Below are 17,119 nucleotides of genomic sequence, written 5' to 3'. Positions count from 1 at the left end.
AACCTTTCTAAAGAAGATCGATGAAACAGTGATGTCAATATTTGGGTTCTGAGAAAATTAACTAACATAACTTGAGCCCTAGCTCAATGAGAGATTTGTTTCATATATATCGTGATGTATAGTATGTAGATTGTGTTTATATTCATTCTCAAATTCCTAATTAATACAATTTGGAGTTCTGATATGCAATTAATGATAATTTAGAGGGGGTAATCAATATTAATTAATGGGTATATAATTCCAATTAGTGCAAGATATATAGGTCTTCTAGCTAATTTTCAAAAGTAGAAAATATAACCCTAAATGAGAGTTTGGTTTTTTGTATAATCATGTATGAGATAAAATAGAGGAATCTATGATATCTATCTCGTCAGGATGAGGATGAGAATAAGAGGGCGCCAGGCCTGTCTGTTTCCCCTCGCAACCTTTTTCTCTCTCACTCCCTGCAGGACCAGCACACATTAATCAATGGCACCAAAGTCAAAACTTAAAACCTAACTTGAACGTGCCCTTCTCTAGAAAAATAGAACACCCACCCCAAAAATAACCATCCAGGGAGAAAAAAAAAATAAAGAAGCAATTCTTATCGTGATTGCTGTTTGAACTAAAAAATTCAACCGAGTTGATTGATTTTTCTTGAAAAAAATTAAATGGAACTAAACCGAATAAAAAAAACTGAACCGGTACTGGATATTGTTTGATTTTACAACTTCAAGAATCAAATAAATCCCATTTAGTCATTTATTAGCTTTTAGTTTATAATGAATTTTTTTGGTTTGGTTTTATTTATTTTCAAGAAAAAAAATTCTAAAACCAAAACCGAATTCTTTTAAAATTTTCTAGCAAAAATATCTATAAAATTCAAAAAACCATTAGGTTTAATTATGGATGAATTTTTACAAATATTCTAGATAATTTGATTGATTCACTCGCCTCCGAATAAAACCAACCGGCCAATTCTCTCGGTCTTGGGTCATGGTGCAGACGATATACAGAGAAAACACAAAAATGATGAAAAAGACAAGCTCACATGAGCCGAACCAGATCATTCATGGGCCCCTACGCATTACTCTTCTCTTTCAATTCTCAATCCTCATGGGTCTTTCTTTAATAAGAGCAGAAAAAAGCAAGAAAATACTTCTGCTGCATCTCTTGTAGAGAGAGAAGCTTCTTGGAAACTATAACCGGGAAGCAAAAAAAAAACCTCTCTCTCTCTTTCCCTCTGTGGTAGCTAGGTCAACCACATGATGAACAACTGGCTTTCTTTCATTCCAATACCGAATTACCAACTGGCTTGTCTTGTTTAGGGTTTTGAGAGCTCCTTTTTGGTCAAAGAAGAAGGCACCGACTCTTTGGTTAGTTTGTACTGAGCTAGATTGCTCCCCTTTAGCTTCTCTTGTTTGTGGCCTCACAGTTTTGAAAGAGAAAATCTTCTGAACGAGAGACCAAATCTTCTTTTCCAGGTGAGGTGAGGCCTTGTTTTGTTCATTTCGCTATAAAGTCCTAACCCCACCTTTTTTTTTTTCCATCTTAACTTTCTTTCTTTTCAATCATTATTTTTATTGTGGTTGTTTGATTTCTGTTATTCAAGATCTAGTGCGATCATAAGAAGCTCAAGAATTTCTTTGGTGGATCATCATGAACTTTGTTGGAGGAGAAAGAGGGTATTTTGATAAAGAAGAACAAGAAGAAGAGGAAGCCATGTCAAGTAAGCTTCCCTTTGCTTCTCCTTGTACATCATCTTCTTCTAGCAAATACAAAAATTTTCTTCCTGAGCACCAGAATCTGTGGCCTCGTTTATTTGATCAGCCACGGCAAGATAGCGAAACCCAAGAACCATCTCTCAAATTTGTCAAGAAGCTAGAGTTCATGGAATTATCTTTGGGAAATAACAACGAAAGTGAGAGCTCTAGTACTGATGCTGGTGGCGGTGCTAGTGAGTCTATTGAGAGAGAGCACATGTTTGACAAAGTAGTGACCCCAAGTGATGTAGGCAAACTAAATCGTCTTGTTATACCAAAGCAACACGCAGAGAGGTACTTCCCTCTTGATTCTTCATCGAATGAAAAAGGCCTCCTCTTGAACTTTGAAGACCGGAACGGCAAGCCATGGCGGTTCAGATACTCGTATTGGAATAGTAGTCAAAGCTATGTAATGACCAAAGGCTGGAGCAGGTTTGTCAAAGAGAAAAGGCTTTATGCAGGTGATATTGTGTCGTTCCAACGCGGTGTTGGTGAGACAGGCAAGCACCGTCTTTTCATAGACTGGCGACGCAGGCCTAATGCACCAGATCCAACATCATTCTCACATTTAGAGCTCCAAAATCAGCTACACTATCCACAATCCTTGCGGTGGGGCAGGCTGTACTCCATGCCCCAATCTAATTTACCCATGCAGCAACCTCAATTGCAACATTTGAATTACAGCATTCATCCTTATCAACAACATCAACACCATAATCATCAGTATCATTATCATCAACCGTCCAACATTAGTTATGGCAATGCAGCGCAGTATTACTTAAGGCCGCCGGCGAGTACGCTTCCAATTGGGGCAGTGCATGAACAAGGGGGAAGTCATGTGCCAGTGGTGATAGACTCAGTGCCAGTTGTTCATGGTAAGACTGTGGGGAAGCGGCTCAGGCTGTTTGGTGTAAACATGGAGTGTCCTACACAAAATGACCCGTCATCTTCGGTTACAATGATCAGACATGGCACATTGGATTCACTCTCCCCTCGTTTGGCTTCCTCTTCTCTCCCTCCTCCTTTCCAAGTAAGGGAACCCACTGGTGCTCCAATGCAAGCTGAGTTTTCAAAGAAAGGAAAGGCTTCCTTATCTTTTGATTTGGATCTTTGATCACACCTGCACATCAAGTGATGAAGATCCCATTTCTTTCGTTTCTAGCAATTTATAAGTTTTAGCCTTCTTTGAGTTTCTTTTTGTCGATTGTTTAAATATTGTCGGTAGATTAATAGACGCGGTTTTGGGTATATTGTGAAGAGCAAGAGATGGAAGAGAGGTGCAAGAAATGTGGAGTTCGACAAATCCTTCAACTGTGTATAATACATATATACAGATAAATATCAGGAATATTTCCATCATTGTTTTTCCTTTAGTAGTGACTTAACTTATTGCTATATAATATATTAATTGTCTACATGCAATGGTGTCTGCCCAGTTTGTTTGGGTTAATATTGTTCCCTCTTTAGCTATCAACTATTTCAAGCTTACTTGCTATCTCTCTCTCTCTCTCTCTCTCGATGACGCATTTTATGGCACATTGCTTGAGAGTGGATATATATATATATATATATATATATATATATATATATATATATATATATATATATATATATATATATATATAGTCGAAAGTTCTTCCTACAGCTCTCTCTCTCTCTCTCTGTTTTTATCTTCTTCTTTTTTTTTTAATACCATATTGGGTTAAATTCCTGCTGCTGCTTAGTTAAGTTGGATTGCAGGTTTTGGGCAGAAAGTTTTCAGCAGCTGTAAAAGGTAGCTTCTGTATTCTTACTCTTTTAACTTTATTTCTTTTTAATCAATTTTTCTACATCTTAAAAACTAGTATCGCATTGTTACATATCTTTCTCGGTAATAGATATATGTTTTCTTTCTTTTACAGCCATCTTATTGTCTGGATTGCAGCAAACACAATCAAAAACTGCTTTTCTGCTGAAAGAGATTTATCACGTAAGGAGTCATGACACCACTGAATCTTTTTAAGCGATTAAGTGCTTTGTTTAATGTCTTTTGAAGCCCATTTTATGTATGGAAATCTGAGGTCAAAGAAAGCACTATATCCTGTGTGATTCTGTTTTTATATGATGGTTAAATTGTATATCTTATGGTTCTAAGTTTAGAATCTAGCTCTAACATTGTTTACATTGGTTATCCTTCCTAACTTAACCAGTTGGACATTTAATGGGCTCTTTGGTGACTTTATGTTTTCGTTATTGCAAAGCCTACAAGCATTAATTCTTTGTCAGGTCGTTCTTTAATGTAGTGATTGTTTGCACACACACAAATTTTCAATCATGAAGAAGAGAAACTAATGAAGAGTACTTATAGCTGCAGGTTCTCCTTAAAACTGTATTTTTCTTTTTAATTTTTCCAAGTACAATCTATCTACTAATTACTATATATTTAACGATCATAGCCTTCTTGAATTAATTATTTACCACTTTGTTTAGTTTGTTGATTTGGAAATGAAGCATATTGTTCTTTGTGTGTGTGTGCAGATGATGAATGTGGGATTCAAGATACACCTGTCTTTACATGATCAGCATCTTCACAGCCCATAAACATTTTGAAGTGACCTTCGGTTCTGTCTGTATTCAATGCTGTCATTTTGAAGTTGGAATTACTGCCTTCTCGGATAGTTCCTGAAAGTTACTTTCATGGTATGTGTACTGCCAACAAATCTTCTCCCAGTTTGTTTTTTTTTTTTTTGCTTTTAATTCATACTTCAAGACCTAAAAATTCATGTTTTTAACTTAGAGAGAATATCATCGGAAGCTGCTTGAGTATTATGTTTCTAATTAAATTGCAGAAAAGAGCATTAACTTGGGCATTAAGCTTAAAAAAGGACCACATGAAGACCATAAATCCACAAAAACATTATTATAAAATCCTTGGACTCTTCATTTATGGAAGTTTGTTGAATAGCTTTTCTGTTAGAAACTCTGCATTTTTTTTAACACCGTATGGTCGCTAGAAATACCTGCTGAATAAAATTAGAAACCAAAACGTCTTTAGATTCATCATCAATAAGAAATTACCATTTGCAAAAAAAATCACTCTTAATTAGGGAACTTAATGACCATAATCTGTGGGGGGGGGGGGGTGATAGTATTAAGTACAAATTGAAAAAATTAGATCAATTGATGCACATGCTGAATATTGGAAGACATACAACATGTTTTGGTTGGAATATACATGTACGTGTGTTTAATTCCTATATATGTTCTATTAGTTAATTGGGAAGTATGACCCGTCCGTCTGGTGAAGTAGATATATGGTTGTGCCAAAAATATTGTTTGGAGCCTCAAAACTCATCCGTTATTTTGGACTCTTGATCAGTTGTGACTTCAAAGTACGTAGTTGGAGCAGTGATCATAATTAAGATAATAAAACGGCATGTGGTGGAAATGCATTTATCAAGATTTCAGAGTAAGCGAGGAAGCATGTGTCGTCTGCGTCCATTGACCATGGATTGTTTTATGGAAGCATGCTGTTTTCTCAATTAAAAAATAAAACAAGAACAGAGAAGACATTGATTGCATTAGACTTAAATAGTTATGAAGCCAATTAGCCACAATATATAATAATGATTATTATGTATGCAATGCAAAATTGCTCTATGAATCTATATAATTACATAATTCTTGTTTTTTTTTTAAGACCAACGCTGTTACATATATATTCGAGAGTCCACTTGCTTTCCATCGCAAAATACCATTGAAAATTGCTCATGTAATTACTTAATTAGTTGAATAACTTATTATTATTGTTATAATTATTTTTATAGAATAATATAAATTATATTTTGAAGTTTAGAACATTAATGATTAAATGGTCATGCATTTGAATTTCATCATCTTCATTCTTTTTTTTAATTAAAATTAATTAATAATATAAGTAATGTGGAACTATATAATTTTTAAGTCTAAAAATTTTTGAGTTGAAATGATTAGTTTTACTTGCATTATAAATTAATGTAACAAAAGAAGAACCTAATTACAGATAATTAAGTCTAGAAAAAGATTAAATAGCTTGCCTTATTTCATATATATATATATATATATATTTCTTATGGATAACTTTCATGGCTGACCGAGTCAGAAGGAAGGAGCTAACAGTTTATCTAGATTCATGTGAACAAATCTAGTTCTCTTTATCTTCATTTTTTTTTTTAGTAATGCATAATCATGATAATATTCTCCCAGTCGTGTTAATTTCCATAAGAAACTTTCTTCTTATGTCCAATTTCCTTATATTCGAACCTACAAGAGGGGAGTAAATCCAGTAATCACCCACGGTGTCCTTCCAAAGCACCTGGCTAATTATTATGATTTGCAGCGAAATTGTTTTTTTCATTCATTTATTTATTTAAATAAAACTATATATGGGCTATATATAGTGTCATCATCTTTGAGTTTTCATTGAACAATTATGAAGTTCATATCAATTGCTTGCGCAATAGGATACTGACTATAGTCTTCTGCATTATGTTATTAAATAAGCCTTTCAATCTATCATTCTTCTTAGCTATGATCGTTTTGTCTCCGTAGTTGAAAATGGTTCGGCGGTAAGGGTTGTCTTTACATGCATGTATAGTTCTTGTAAGAACTACAGTGATTGGCGCAGCCTTAAATTGAAATATTACACTATACACTGGCCATCCCCGTTATGAAAATGCAGAGTTGATCTATTATTCATTTTACATCAGTAACAATATCAAGATGATGTATTTTAATCGGAATTTGCATTTTCCCCGCCAGCTAACCTACTGTAGAAAAATGTATCTGTCCTTGCTGAGCATTTCCTTACAATATCTTTCCGTTTGCAGCTGTACATGCAGTGTTTTTGAAATATTATTAATTTAAGACTCTTCCACTGTTGGATTATAAGAATGCGCTATCACCAATAATTGAATGGCAAGCACTAGCTTTGATGTCTCTGCATTAGGAGTTCCGACCGATCATGAGTCTTTGCCATATGAGCCAAGAGCAACTCAAGCTTTCTGATTTACCAGCTGACGAGTACTGCTGCCTGTAATAGCACATTTATAAGAGTTATTTTTGAAGAAAAGGAGCCAGATATATTGTTGGTTATTCACTTAAATTTTGCCTCCGAGCTCAAACCTGTACAGTTCTTTCTTTCTGCTATTCATCCGTTTTCCTGACAAGGCCGTAGCAATTTCAAATAAAAAACGCAATCTCAAATCAATGCAAAAGATTGTTATCTCATGCGAATCATGCCTCTACCTAAATAGTTTTTATGTTCAAGCTTCGAGATAGTCAAGTTCCGTACTGTTGATGAGTACCAGAAGAACAGCAAAAGAAGAACTCTATGTATATATGGTGTTAACATGCACATATATAGAGGTACACTAATAGTTTCCCTTAATTCGTGTATGTTCCCGGCCTGGTCTTGTAGATATGCTTCAAAGATGCTGGGCTAGAGTCTACAGTACCATGCATTAATTGAGAGAAAATTCAGAAAAGCCTGCGTGCTTGCCCCTCTTACCATTGATGCACAATTTCTACGACTGTATAAATAGCTACGTAGCTTGACCTTGAGAACGGGGCAATGGGATACTGCACACACAACATAGATTAAATTGTCTTTCTGGCTTAATATATATGTCTTGGTGGTGCAGGACATGAACAAACCCTTGTCGTATTATTGACTTAATTAATATTACTCCTCACAAATACGCTCAATATATATATATATATATATATATATATATATATATATATAAAGAAACAAAGCTACTGCATACAATTCAGTAATGGCAGGTTGCATGATGATATATTAAAAGCTAATCACAGTACATCTGATAAAGGTAATTAATAGAGGATGTTGGGAGATTTATTGGAGCAATAAACATATAGTAATACGAGAGCACCATGGCCACCATTATTAATTGTCATAAAGATTCATTAGCAACTTGGTCCAATTATTGTCGTAAAAGATTCATTAATTTCTCTAACGAGATTCCCATACTCTAAGTCTTGAAATTGAAGTCCCATTCCATTCCCCTCCCCTCCCCGGCCTATAAAGACAGTATTTATAGGTTAGGTTTAATAGGCACAATTGATGATGATAAAGAAGCCACATGTGTGAGCTGGTACAAAAGAAAGGAAAAGAGATTAAAGCTCCTTTCACTGTTTGGTCCTCCTTTTTTTCCCCACTCTCAGAATTAGGAACGGGGGTGATGTACAGCACTACTCCCTGTACATGTAGTTGAATCTGCATGGACCACGTTCTTGTTTCTGTGCATTTATTGTAGCAAGTACCGCATGCCCTCCTAGCTATTGCTTTCTCTCTCTGGCGGTATACGGCTACATCTATCCATGACTCCGCTTTAGTTTCTTACGATGAAAATAACTCGGGGCAATTACAGACCATCGTTCTATAGCGAGTTGATCATGGGGGTATTACCTATCAATTTACTAAAATTAACTACTCATTTGAAGCTTAATTTGCACGCAGTCGTTGCAGTTTGGTTTGTATACATTAGCTACCTGAAAGATCATGGCAGCAATTCTTCTTCATTTTTTACGAAGAAAGGTTGCTAAGACTGATGATCTGTGCCGCAGCCCATTGTTCTGCGCTGTTGGCTGCCAATTCTCCCTCTATCAGGGGAAGGAATGCGTACTTCATAGATACTTGGTAACAACTTAAAGTAATTATTTTCTTCTTCTTCCTCTATCAGTGGAAATCTATAGAGATGTACTGTTGTTCACTATATAACTGTTGGAGCTCAAACGATCCATCGAGTTGGGTTTACTAACTGGGGAGTTCACTACAGTTGGTTACTTGTGTATATTGCCGTCTAATAAAGAAAAGTTGTTAAGTGAACTTGTTTCTCTCTTGAGACTATGATCATGAGAGGATATATATAAATCATTCTATTGCATATTAGGAAACAAAATCAATTCTCTCCCATGTTGAAAAAAAAAAAACTTTATTACTCAACATTTCAATACCAAGTTTCCAACCTTATTTAGTACCCCCAACGTATCTTATTTACTAACATACATTTAATTAATCTCAAATTGCATTCGCAGTTATCAATCCTAAAACATTTAAAATAATTCCATATACATTTTATATAATTAAGAACTCGCACAACTTTAATTTTCCTTCTATATATCATTTACTTCCCTATTTTAGATTTGATTTTCACAATATCCTTCTCTTTTACTTTGTTACAAGTTCGTTATTTTTATATTTCAATAATTTATATTTTAACACTTTAATTTGTTCTCTATAAGAGATGAAAAACAAATTAACACATTTTTTTTTGTTAGTATGGATATTCCAACACATTATAAAACTCAATTGTATCCACAAATATTATCAGATTTTACTTATCGATTTTCTTTTCTTAAACGACATCCATTACACCTTTCATATCCTTTTAAAACGAACTACTCAAGAAATTTTATCTAATTTCATAAAATTTCAGTAAAATCTCTCTTATATAAGACCCTTCAAAATTTCATATGTTATTTTCTGCATAAAACCACATCACAATTAAATTTTCATATAATAGCTTCAGGTATACCATAAATTCATTTATTCATCCATTAAGTCCTTTCACATCTCATAACAATTCCATAACATTTCAATGTATTGTGAACTTGTAATTATACACACATCATACATGCATGCATACATGTGTAATAAAAAATGTTATTTATTTCTTTATTTCTTATATTATTTAAACCTTTATATTCATTATTACTCCTTTATATTTCAATATCAAGTTTCCAAACTTATTTAGTGCTTCCCAACCCATCTCGTTGTACTAACATACATTTAATCTCAAACTACATTCTCACTCATCAATCCTAAAATATTTACAATGATTCCATATATATTTTATATAACAACTCACACAACCTTTCCTTTTTGTATACCATTTAATTCAACATTTAAGGTTTGATCTTCATCACATTACATTCAATAAGATATATTTTTTTATAATGATAAACATAATACCCTTCACTTTTACTTTGTTACAAGTTGGTTGTTTTTTAATTTTAATAATTTATCTTTCAACACTTTAATGCATGCTCTGTATGGGATAGACAAATTGATATATATATATATAAAAGGATGTTCATAACATTTTCATCATTAATAAATACTCTATGTATATTATTGTTAAACAGGATAATGGAGATAACTAAAGCATATTCATAGGGAAATGTCTTTCATTTCCCATTCTTATAAGTAAACATAATGGGCTTATTCTAAAGGTTCTAGATATCCATGATACAAGCACTTGCTTTTTATAAGCCTTTTTACTTTTATTATAATTTCCATCCGGCCGCCAATATTCCTTTTTAAATCACATTAGTTTCTAGCAGACTTATGAGGAGCATCAAATTCTTCTTCTTTTTTATTTTTTAAGCCTTTTTTCATAAATTATTGAAGATGACCTTTAGATATGAGCCTTCTTTTTTAGAGCATAACACTCTTATGTGTCGTGTCTTTTATTCTTGTGGAATAAACAATACTTTTTAGGTTTTTCTTTCTTGTGTCTCCCTTCATTGGTGGTAGATATTGTATATAATCTTTTCCCTTAATTACTACTAACACCTTTGCCTTGATCGTATTCAATGGAGTCATCATCAACTCTGGATACACTAATTTATTATGTATAAGACCCCTAGAATTACTTCTAAATGCATGTGCATCATAAGAGGGATGTTTATCATGTTTTAGAGACTCATCTTTTTTTCTATAAAAGTGTGGATACCCTTATATAGCCATGCTCACTTCCTACATGCAAACGTGATTCTTTATAGTTTGCTACATGTTAAAGAGATTCATATTGGGTAGAGCATAGAGTTATTCCCATAAAGAGTAATTATGTACCCCTCTAATGAGAGTCTCTTTCACTATAAGTTCTAGCAAGTTTTCCACTTTAATCACATTTTAATTGAATATTTTTAAATATACCCTGGTGCTTTTATTTTCTAATTAGGTGATGGGAAAAAAATCATAGAGCTCTTTTTCATATGTATGCCGGTGCTAAAACATGCAATTAACTTATGGCACAAGTTAGCAAAGCTAAGTATAAAACTTGGTTCTAGATTGTAGTACCATGCTCGAGCACACCTATAAAAAGTGGCAGGGAGAATTTTACATATGGTGTTTGTGTCTTGCCAATTCAAGACTGTTTCGAACATTTTGAATGTGTTTCCTAGAATTAGATAGGTCATTGTAGTTGTCTATATTCATCTTCATTACTATAAAATCTTTAGGGATACATGTATTTAACACACTTTGATATAATAGAGAATATCCTACCTAACGTGTAAATTTTTTATCATTTTTTTCCTCATCCCTGTATGGCTTTTTTAGCTCTGTATGGCTTTTTTAGCTCTAGACTACTGAAATGAGACTCTAATGAAGAATAATGTCATTGATAAAGGTTATGGCTTATGACCTTGTCTTTTGATCTATGTAGATCTTGTCTAGATGACCCCGCATAGGAATGTTCCTCGTGATAACGAGACCATATCATTAAAATTATGAGGGTGTAGCATTTGCTTTTTTCCACTTTGTTTAGTTTCATTCAGAAAATTAAGTTGCCTATACTTAGGAGAAATGGGAGGAGAAGGCTATTGAAAAGTTGGTTGTATATTTTATGGATAAATAGGAAGAGCCTTAAGTTGTTATTAGAAAGTTAAAACAGCTTTTGTGAGTGCTCTCATCTGTTGAGCATAATGTTAGAGGTTAATTGTAGTTGATGAAGATTATGGAAGGTTTGTAACTCTTTTGCTTGGTGTTTCCATGTTATCATCTATGAAATATCTCAAATCAAGTTCGGGATGAGAAAATTTTGGATAGGAAATGAATTAAGGATTTTTTTCTAGAGATTCCCACAAATAATGTCAATGATGAAGTTAAAGAAAAACTTCACTGGATCTCTGGGCTTTTCCATGACTGATGGATTGGTGTTGCCTGTAAAAAAAAAAAAAACTCTTTGATGTTTAAATGAATTTTTGAGTTTGGTTATTAAAGTGATAAACGTGTAAAAAGATTAAAAAGTGAAAAATATATTTTTTTGTATGTGTCATAGAGAAATCGATGTTTTGACTTGGTATTACGCTGATGAATAGTTCAAGATTCTCACCTTATAAAATAAGAGAGTGAGCTTCTTTGGCTATGAAAAAAGTCACATAATTGATGATGTTGTTGTCTAATAAAAATGTTGGTTTGAGAATATATTTATTGCACTATAAATATTTTTTTATAAAAAAATATAGGATTGTATAAAAAGTAAAGGGAAAGAAAAGACAGGGAGAAAGAGAAAGGTCGGGTTGGGCTTGGGTGACTTGGATTGGTTAGCCTATAAAAATTGCTTATCCTAGGCCTAGCCTAGAACGAGCTAGCGCCCAGCTCGCCTTAGGCTTTCTAGGGTGAGCTGGCACCTTTAACCAGAGGTCAAGCATGTATTGTTTTAAAAAAAAATTTGAAAAAAAATTCTATTTTAAGCAAATTTTAAAAAGAAATCCTAGACAAAAAATCTTTAGCCTTGTTTTAGGATTGAAGTAAAAACCCAGCAAAATTTTTGATGTGACTCATGAACATATAAGACTTCTAGTTTGAGAGATATTGAAAGAAAGATTTATAATCACATGAAGTTTATTCATACAAAAAGGATTATGAGACCTTGAGAATCGTTAAAACAATGTTAAATTTTTTTTATGGGAATTAATTACTTCCCTTTTCAACTTTGAATTAAAGGTGTTAGATACTCTTATAAAATAATTATGCCTTTTTTTTTCTTTCAATTTAGAAATGTTTGTCCAAAGAGATTTAACAAAAACACTCCAATTTTTCATTAAAAATAGAAAGAAAGAAAAATTGCTCCTCCAAAAGAGCACTTTTTTTGGTTTTTTATTCTAAAGAATAAAATAAAAAGGAGATGAGAAAAGAGACAAACCATTTTGAAAACAATACTGCACAAAGCAAACATAATACTTGTTTATTTTCTTCAAGCAAAGAATTTTGAAAATCAAATTGATTTCAGCAATCGATTCTCTAGAAACTAGAAACGAAGGTGTTATGCAACGGGATTATGATCATGAACGGCGAAGATTCTTCAATTTTTCTTTTTCAATGGCAGAAAAAAAGAAGAAGAAAATGCAATCATCCAAAAGAAAAATAAAAAAGATATTCCTAGAATGGTTGCTTTCAGCAAACTTTGAAAGTCCATATTATAGCCCATACGCTTTGGGCTTATGCCCGAAAGAGACTACAAAAAATAAATAAATAAAAATAAATAAATAAAACCAGTAACAGTAGAAACGTTGTAGAATGCAGACTGAGAGAGCGAGAGTGTCACAAAAGATGGAGCCTAGATGTGTAGAGTGTGGATTTCCGATCAAAACTCTTTTCGTCCAATACTCACCTGGCAATATTCGGCTCATGAGATGTGTAAATCTCTCTCTTTCATTTATATATCCCAACTTTACCTCTTTTTTTTTGTTCTTTTTTTTTTTTTTAACTTTGTTCTTGTTGTAGGAGAATTGCAAAGCAGTTGCAGACGAGTACATCGAATGTGAATTCATGGTGAGTTTATTATACCCTTTTGATTCTTGACTTGCTATGGATTGCTTTTTTATCCTTTCTTTTTTCGGGTTCACTTGGTGAAGATTTAGAGGTCTCTTTTTTCTTTTTTGGGTTAATGGGTGTAGATTATTTTGATTGATCTGATTCTGCACAAGACAAAAGCGTATAGACATCTTCTCTTCAATGTAATTAATCAGCATACCGTCAATTTTGAGGTACAAGCTGCTGCCTTTTGTTATGTTGGCTTCTTACGGTTTATAAGCTTTGCGTTCTTAATTTGGACACTCTCTTATGGTGTATTCTTCCAGAATGCTTCGAGGATATTAATGCTTCTAATCAGAGTTTTTTGGCGGGGGCAAACTTATATCTAATTATGCACTTTCTGTTTCAGTATTTGTAATTATTGCTATGGTGAATATGGGTTATTAACTCTAACATAGGGCTACTTTGCAGGGTTCGTTATGGAAGACAATCTTTGCGTTTCTCCTTCTGGATGCTTGTATCCGTTCTCATATTGGTTATTTTCTTGTTGAATACTTAATTACCCCTTTAAACTTTTATGATGTATTTTGTCTGCCTTGATGATCAAAGATAGAAGTCTGCTTTTGAAAAGAAATGAGGGAGAGTGGGGTTCTTCCATGAATTTTTCTTCAATTGTTTGGACATTCCAAGAGGTTAGCAATGCCGGTGGGAATTGGAGATAAATTTCAGCTTTAAAGTTGGAGTTGGATTCTCTGTGGTTCTTGAAAAGTGGGTTTGCTACTGTCTTATGTAGATTATCGTGGATGTCTTTGTCGGAAACTTTGTGTTTTTCTGTATTTTTCTTCTTTCAATGAGGCTGATGCTAAATACATCGATTGAAATCTCCAGGTAAATGTTTATTTCGGTATCATGCTGTTTCTTCATTTCATTTATTTCTTGGACTTGCAATATTAGGAGTGTGAAGCACTAATATCAACTGCCATGTGTGCCACTCATTGTTTTTTAGGACAAACTCATGATGGAGATTATCTTGAGGGGGGATTTTTTTAATCCAAATTAGTATAATTATCTATAAATCTGTTTTTATGCGTGCATAACAATGGACTGGGATAGATGTTGTGTATGATCATTGGCTACTTGTGGTCTGACACCTCTGTCTATGTGAAACAGATGTCTAAGATCATTAAAGAGATATGGCCAAAATAAGGCAAAATAGAGAAAAGTAGTTTTTGTTACCGAACTTTTAGAATTATGTACGCTTCTGTTGACAATTATACTGGTGATATTTGATCTAGATTATCTGCATCAACCATAGAAAATAAAAGAATAGTGTAATTTGACTTGGTCTTCCTTTAACTTCACAGGTGCAAAGACATTTTGCTTGCCGTCCTAGTTTCAAGTTACTTCAAGATTTTTCTTATTGCCACAATGGTATGGCTTACTAAAAAGCATATTGACAACACTTTTACTCTTTCAGCTTCTGTAATCTTCTTGGAGTTGGTTCTTGTTTAATGCTTGAGCTTGAAGTTTGGTTTAATCTAACTTTTCTAAACATGCATTTTCGCAGGTTTGGGAATTTCCGTCTTCTGTAATCTTCATCATTGATTTATTTGTTTTATCATCCAACGCCGTGGCATTAAAAGGTTAGGTAAAAGCATTCATTGCCCTAATACAATTATGCTTAACATTTATTCACCAGTTTTCATGGTAGTACCATACTAGTAATTATTATTACTGCAGCAAGTCATCAATATGTGGACTGGCACGAATCTGTTGTCTATGGTTGAGTGTGAAACCAAAATTTTAGACTATTAGAGCATCTCCACATCTCCAAGGGGAGATGCGATACTATTTAGAAGAGCCAAATTAATAATATGGTTTTTTGAATAGTGTAAATATGTATTTTAATATATTTGATATTAATAAAACTATTTATTAAGTGTAACTAACTAATACAAGTCCAATCAAAACCCTTCTTTTGCATAAAAATATATTAAACAAACTTTTAGCACTTTTGTCCAATATGTAGGAATGACTCTCCAACACAGAAATGTTATTTTGGCTCTCCGGTATAGCTCTTTCCTTCGAGCAGTAAAAATAAGAGATGAAGGCCAAAATTTTGTTTTTTCCTTTTGGCTTTTCATTTATCACATCCCTTGGACATGCCCTTATGTAGCAATCTATCCCACATGTGGACTGTTAATACTTCAAATATAGTATATGTTTTCTATAGCAGCTTTTAAGTATTTATATACTTTTTTAGGTCCTGGCTATATAATTGAAAATATGTTTAGCAGAAAGCTGAATATTTGGGTCCACGTGTATTTGTATGCACAATTAGCAGAAAGAGCAAATATTCCCATTAACTTGTAGGAGGTCTAGAAATGCACTTCAATAAAAATTTTACTCACTGTCTGTTTTCAGTTCTTATTCTTAATATTGAAGTTCCCAAACATTTGCTTAGCGGTGTTCAGAATATTTCCCTATGAACACTGTCCTGCTTTCATGAAGTACTTTTATCTTGCTGGATTTGTTCTGTCAAATATTGGAATATTGCTAACTGATTTTTTTTTTCCGAGTGGATTGTTGGAGGATTATTGATCGAAGTTGAAATGAACTTCGTAGTTTTACACACCTTTGCTCTTTTTTATGAAGCAGTGATCACTGATTCAGCCATGAATAGATGCATTGCAGCCTGCTTCTGTGCACAGGCTCTTAAGTTGCTTGTCACTCAGGGGCCCGCTCGGAGATCGTTGAGATTTTAAAGCATTGATTGTTCATTTTCATTGTATTTTAAGCACATCATGCTATGCTTAGTCATTTCAGTTAAAATACTATTTTTGTCTTATTTTTAAACATATGCAGATTTTAAACCCAGAATCGCAAATATTGAAGTTCGAGAAATGTAATTGTGTCTTGGAGCCCCGTCAAAGCCGATGGATTCTTTTATAAGCATTTCGAAATTGAGCTAGTATATTTTATAAGCCTGGTTTTTTTAGTAGGTTAACTACCCGTAACTAATTAAAATTGCTATTCATGATTTTTATATTTTTATTTGTGTTGATATTTTCTTGTTTGTTTTTGTGTTTTGAAAGTGTTTTTGAAAAAATTTATAATTTTTTTTATTTTTTTTACTTCAAATTAATATTTTTTTTGATGTTTTTAAATTATTTTGATGCACTGATATAAAAAATAATTTATAAAAAATAAAAATAATATATTATTTTGATTTTTTTTTTGAATGAAAACATTTTAAAAAATAAATATACTAGTACTCCTAGACTTTACATGTCGATCACCACTAATTATATATAATGGAAAAAGTTTTATTCAAAACCAAACTTGAAGAAGGTAGTCTATTGTCACTATCAACAACATTTACGTCGATTTCTTCTTTTGTTAGTGAATGTATAGGCCAATTAAATAAATGTCTATACTAATTTGTTAGTTTGTTAGTGATTTTATATTTTTTTATGTGATACTTAATATTAATTAATTATATTTAACAATATTAATTAGTATGAGACGTATTGTAATAATAAAAAGAGTACCGAAGACACGGATAAAGAAGACAACACAAATCAATCCAACAACATTCACTAATGGGGGATTTTTGTCTGTGGCTTAATGGACACTTTTCCAAGTGAATGAAAGAAGACATCCAGTAGTTTTCAGATGAACCAATTGTTCTCAACTTCAAACTTGTTTCTGCATGAGCCATTTCCAAGTCATTTTCCGATTCCATAATGAAGGTTTCTTTCGGAGGCATAATTAACAGAGTTTTCCATCCGAG

The 17,119-nt window shown here is 33.1% G+C and overlaps 2 protein-coding genes and 1 long non-coding RNA gene across 9 annotated transcripts; all 3 read left to right on the top strand.

Annotated features, from left to right (window-relative positions):
* Positions 1-1,103: 1,103 nt before the first annotated feature.
* Positions 1,104-3,157, top strand: LOC133682074 (B3 domain-containing transcription factor NGA1-like). 4 transcript variants are annotated; one of them, XM_062105327.1, is made up of 3 exons: positions 1,106-1,463; positions 1,592-1,708; positions 1,810-3,157. In XM_062105327.1, the coding sequence occupies exon 3, from the start codon at positions 1,870-1,872 to the stop codon at positions 2,854-2,856; it is 987 nt and encodes a 328-aa protein (XP_061961311.1). In that variant the 5' UTR covers positions 1,106-1,463; positions 1,592-1,708; positions 1,810-1,869; the 3' UTR covers positions 2,857-3,157. The 4 variants fall into 4 exon arrangements, with proteins under 4 accessions (XP_061961308.1, XP_061961309.1, XP_061961311.1 ...); XM_062105326.1 differs by having other exon boundaries at positions 1,106-1,468; XM_062105324.1 differs by having other exon boundaries at positions 1,104-1,463; positions 1,592-3,157.
* Positions 3,158-3,397: 240 nt separating this feature from the next.
* LOC133681391 (uncharacterized) lies at positions 3,398-6,976 on the top strand. The gene is made up of 4 exons (XR_009836512.1): positions 3,398-3,516; positions 3,644-3,711; positions 4,260-4,421; positions 6,590-6,976. It is a non-coding gene; the product is annotated as an uncharacterized LOC133681391 (long non-coding RNA).
* A 6,074-nt stretch (positions 6,977-13,050) lies between these two features.
* LOC133681662 (protein ARV 2-like) lies at positions 13,051-16,310 on the top strand. Of its 4 annotated transcripts, none has more exons than XM_062104761.1 (9): positions 13,051-13,209; positions 13,297-13,344; positions 13,470-13,559; positions 13,798-13,843; positions 13,936-14,018; positions 14,120-14,214; positions 14,691-14,757; positions 14,894-14,969; positions 15,985-16,310. In XM_062104761.1, exons 1-9 carry the CDS (start codon positions 13,090-13,092, stop codon positions 16,089-16,091), a joined length of 732 nt encoding a protein of 243 aa, XP_061960745.1. In that variant the 5' UTR covers positions 13,051-13,089; the 3' UTR covers positions 16,092-16,310. The 4 variants fall into 4 exon arrangements, with proteins under 4 accessions (XP_061960745.1, XP_061960744.1, XP_061960747.1 ...); XM_062104760.1 differs by having other exon boundaries at positions 13,785-13,843; positions 13,940-14,018; XM_062104763.1 differs by having other exon boundaries at positions 13,785-13,843; positions 13,940-14,018; positions 14,894-14,974.
* Positions 16,311-17,119: the final 809 nt, after the last annotated feature.

This window comes from Populus nigra, chromosome 2, assembly GCF_951802175.1.
Source record: "Populus nigra chromosome 2, ddPopNigr1.1, whole genome shotgun sequence".
Lineage (NCBI taxonomy): Eukaryota > Viridiplantae > Streptophyta > Magnoliopsida > Malpighiales > Salicaceae > Populus > Populus nigra.
Note: the sequence above shows the minus strand (reverse complement) of the source record. Positions and strands in the feature narration are given on the sequence as shown.

Excerpts from the sequence above, each read along its gene's own strand:
- LOC133681662 (XM_062104760.1), top strand. The coding sequence starts at position 13,090 with ATGCAGACTGAGAGAGCGAGAGTGTCACAAAAGATGGAGCCTAGATGT. Across the intron at positions 14,019-14,119 it reads TTGTTTGGACATTCCAAGAG|ATTATCGTGGATGTCTTTGT; the intron begins GTTAGCAATGCC and ends TGTCTTATGTAG. Across the intron at positions 14,970-15,984 it reads CAACGCCGTGGCATTAAAAG|TGATCACTGATTCAGCCATG; the intron begins GTTAGGTAAAAG and ends TTTATGAAGCAG.
- LOC133682074 (XM_062105324.1), top strand. The coding sequence starts at position 1,639 with ATGAACTTTGTTGGAGGAGAAAGAGGGTATTTTGATAAAGAAGAACAA.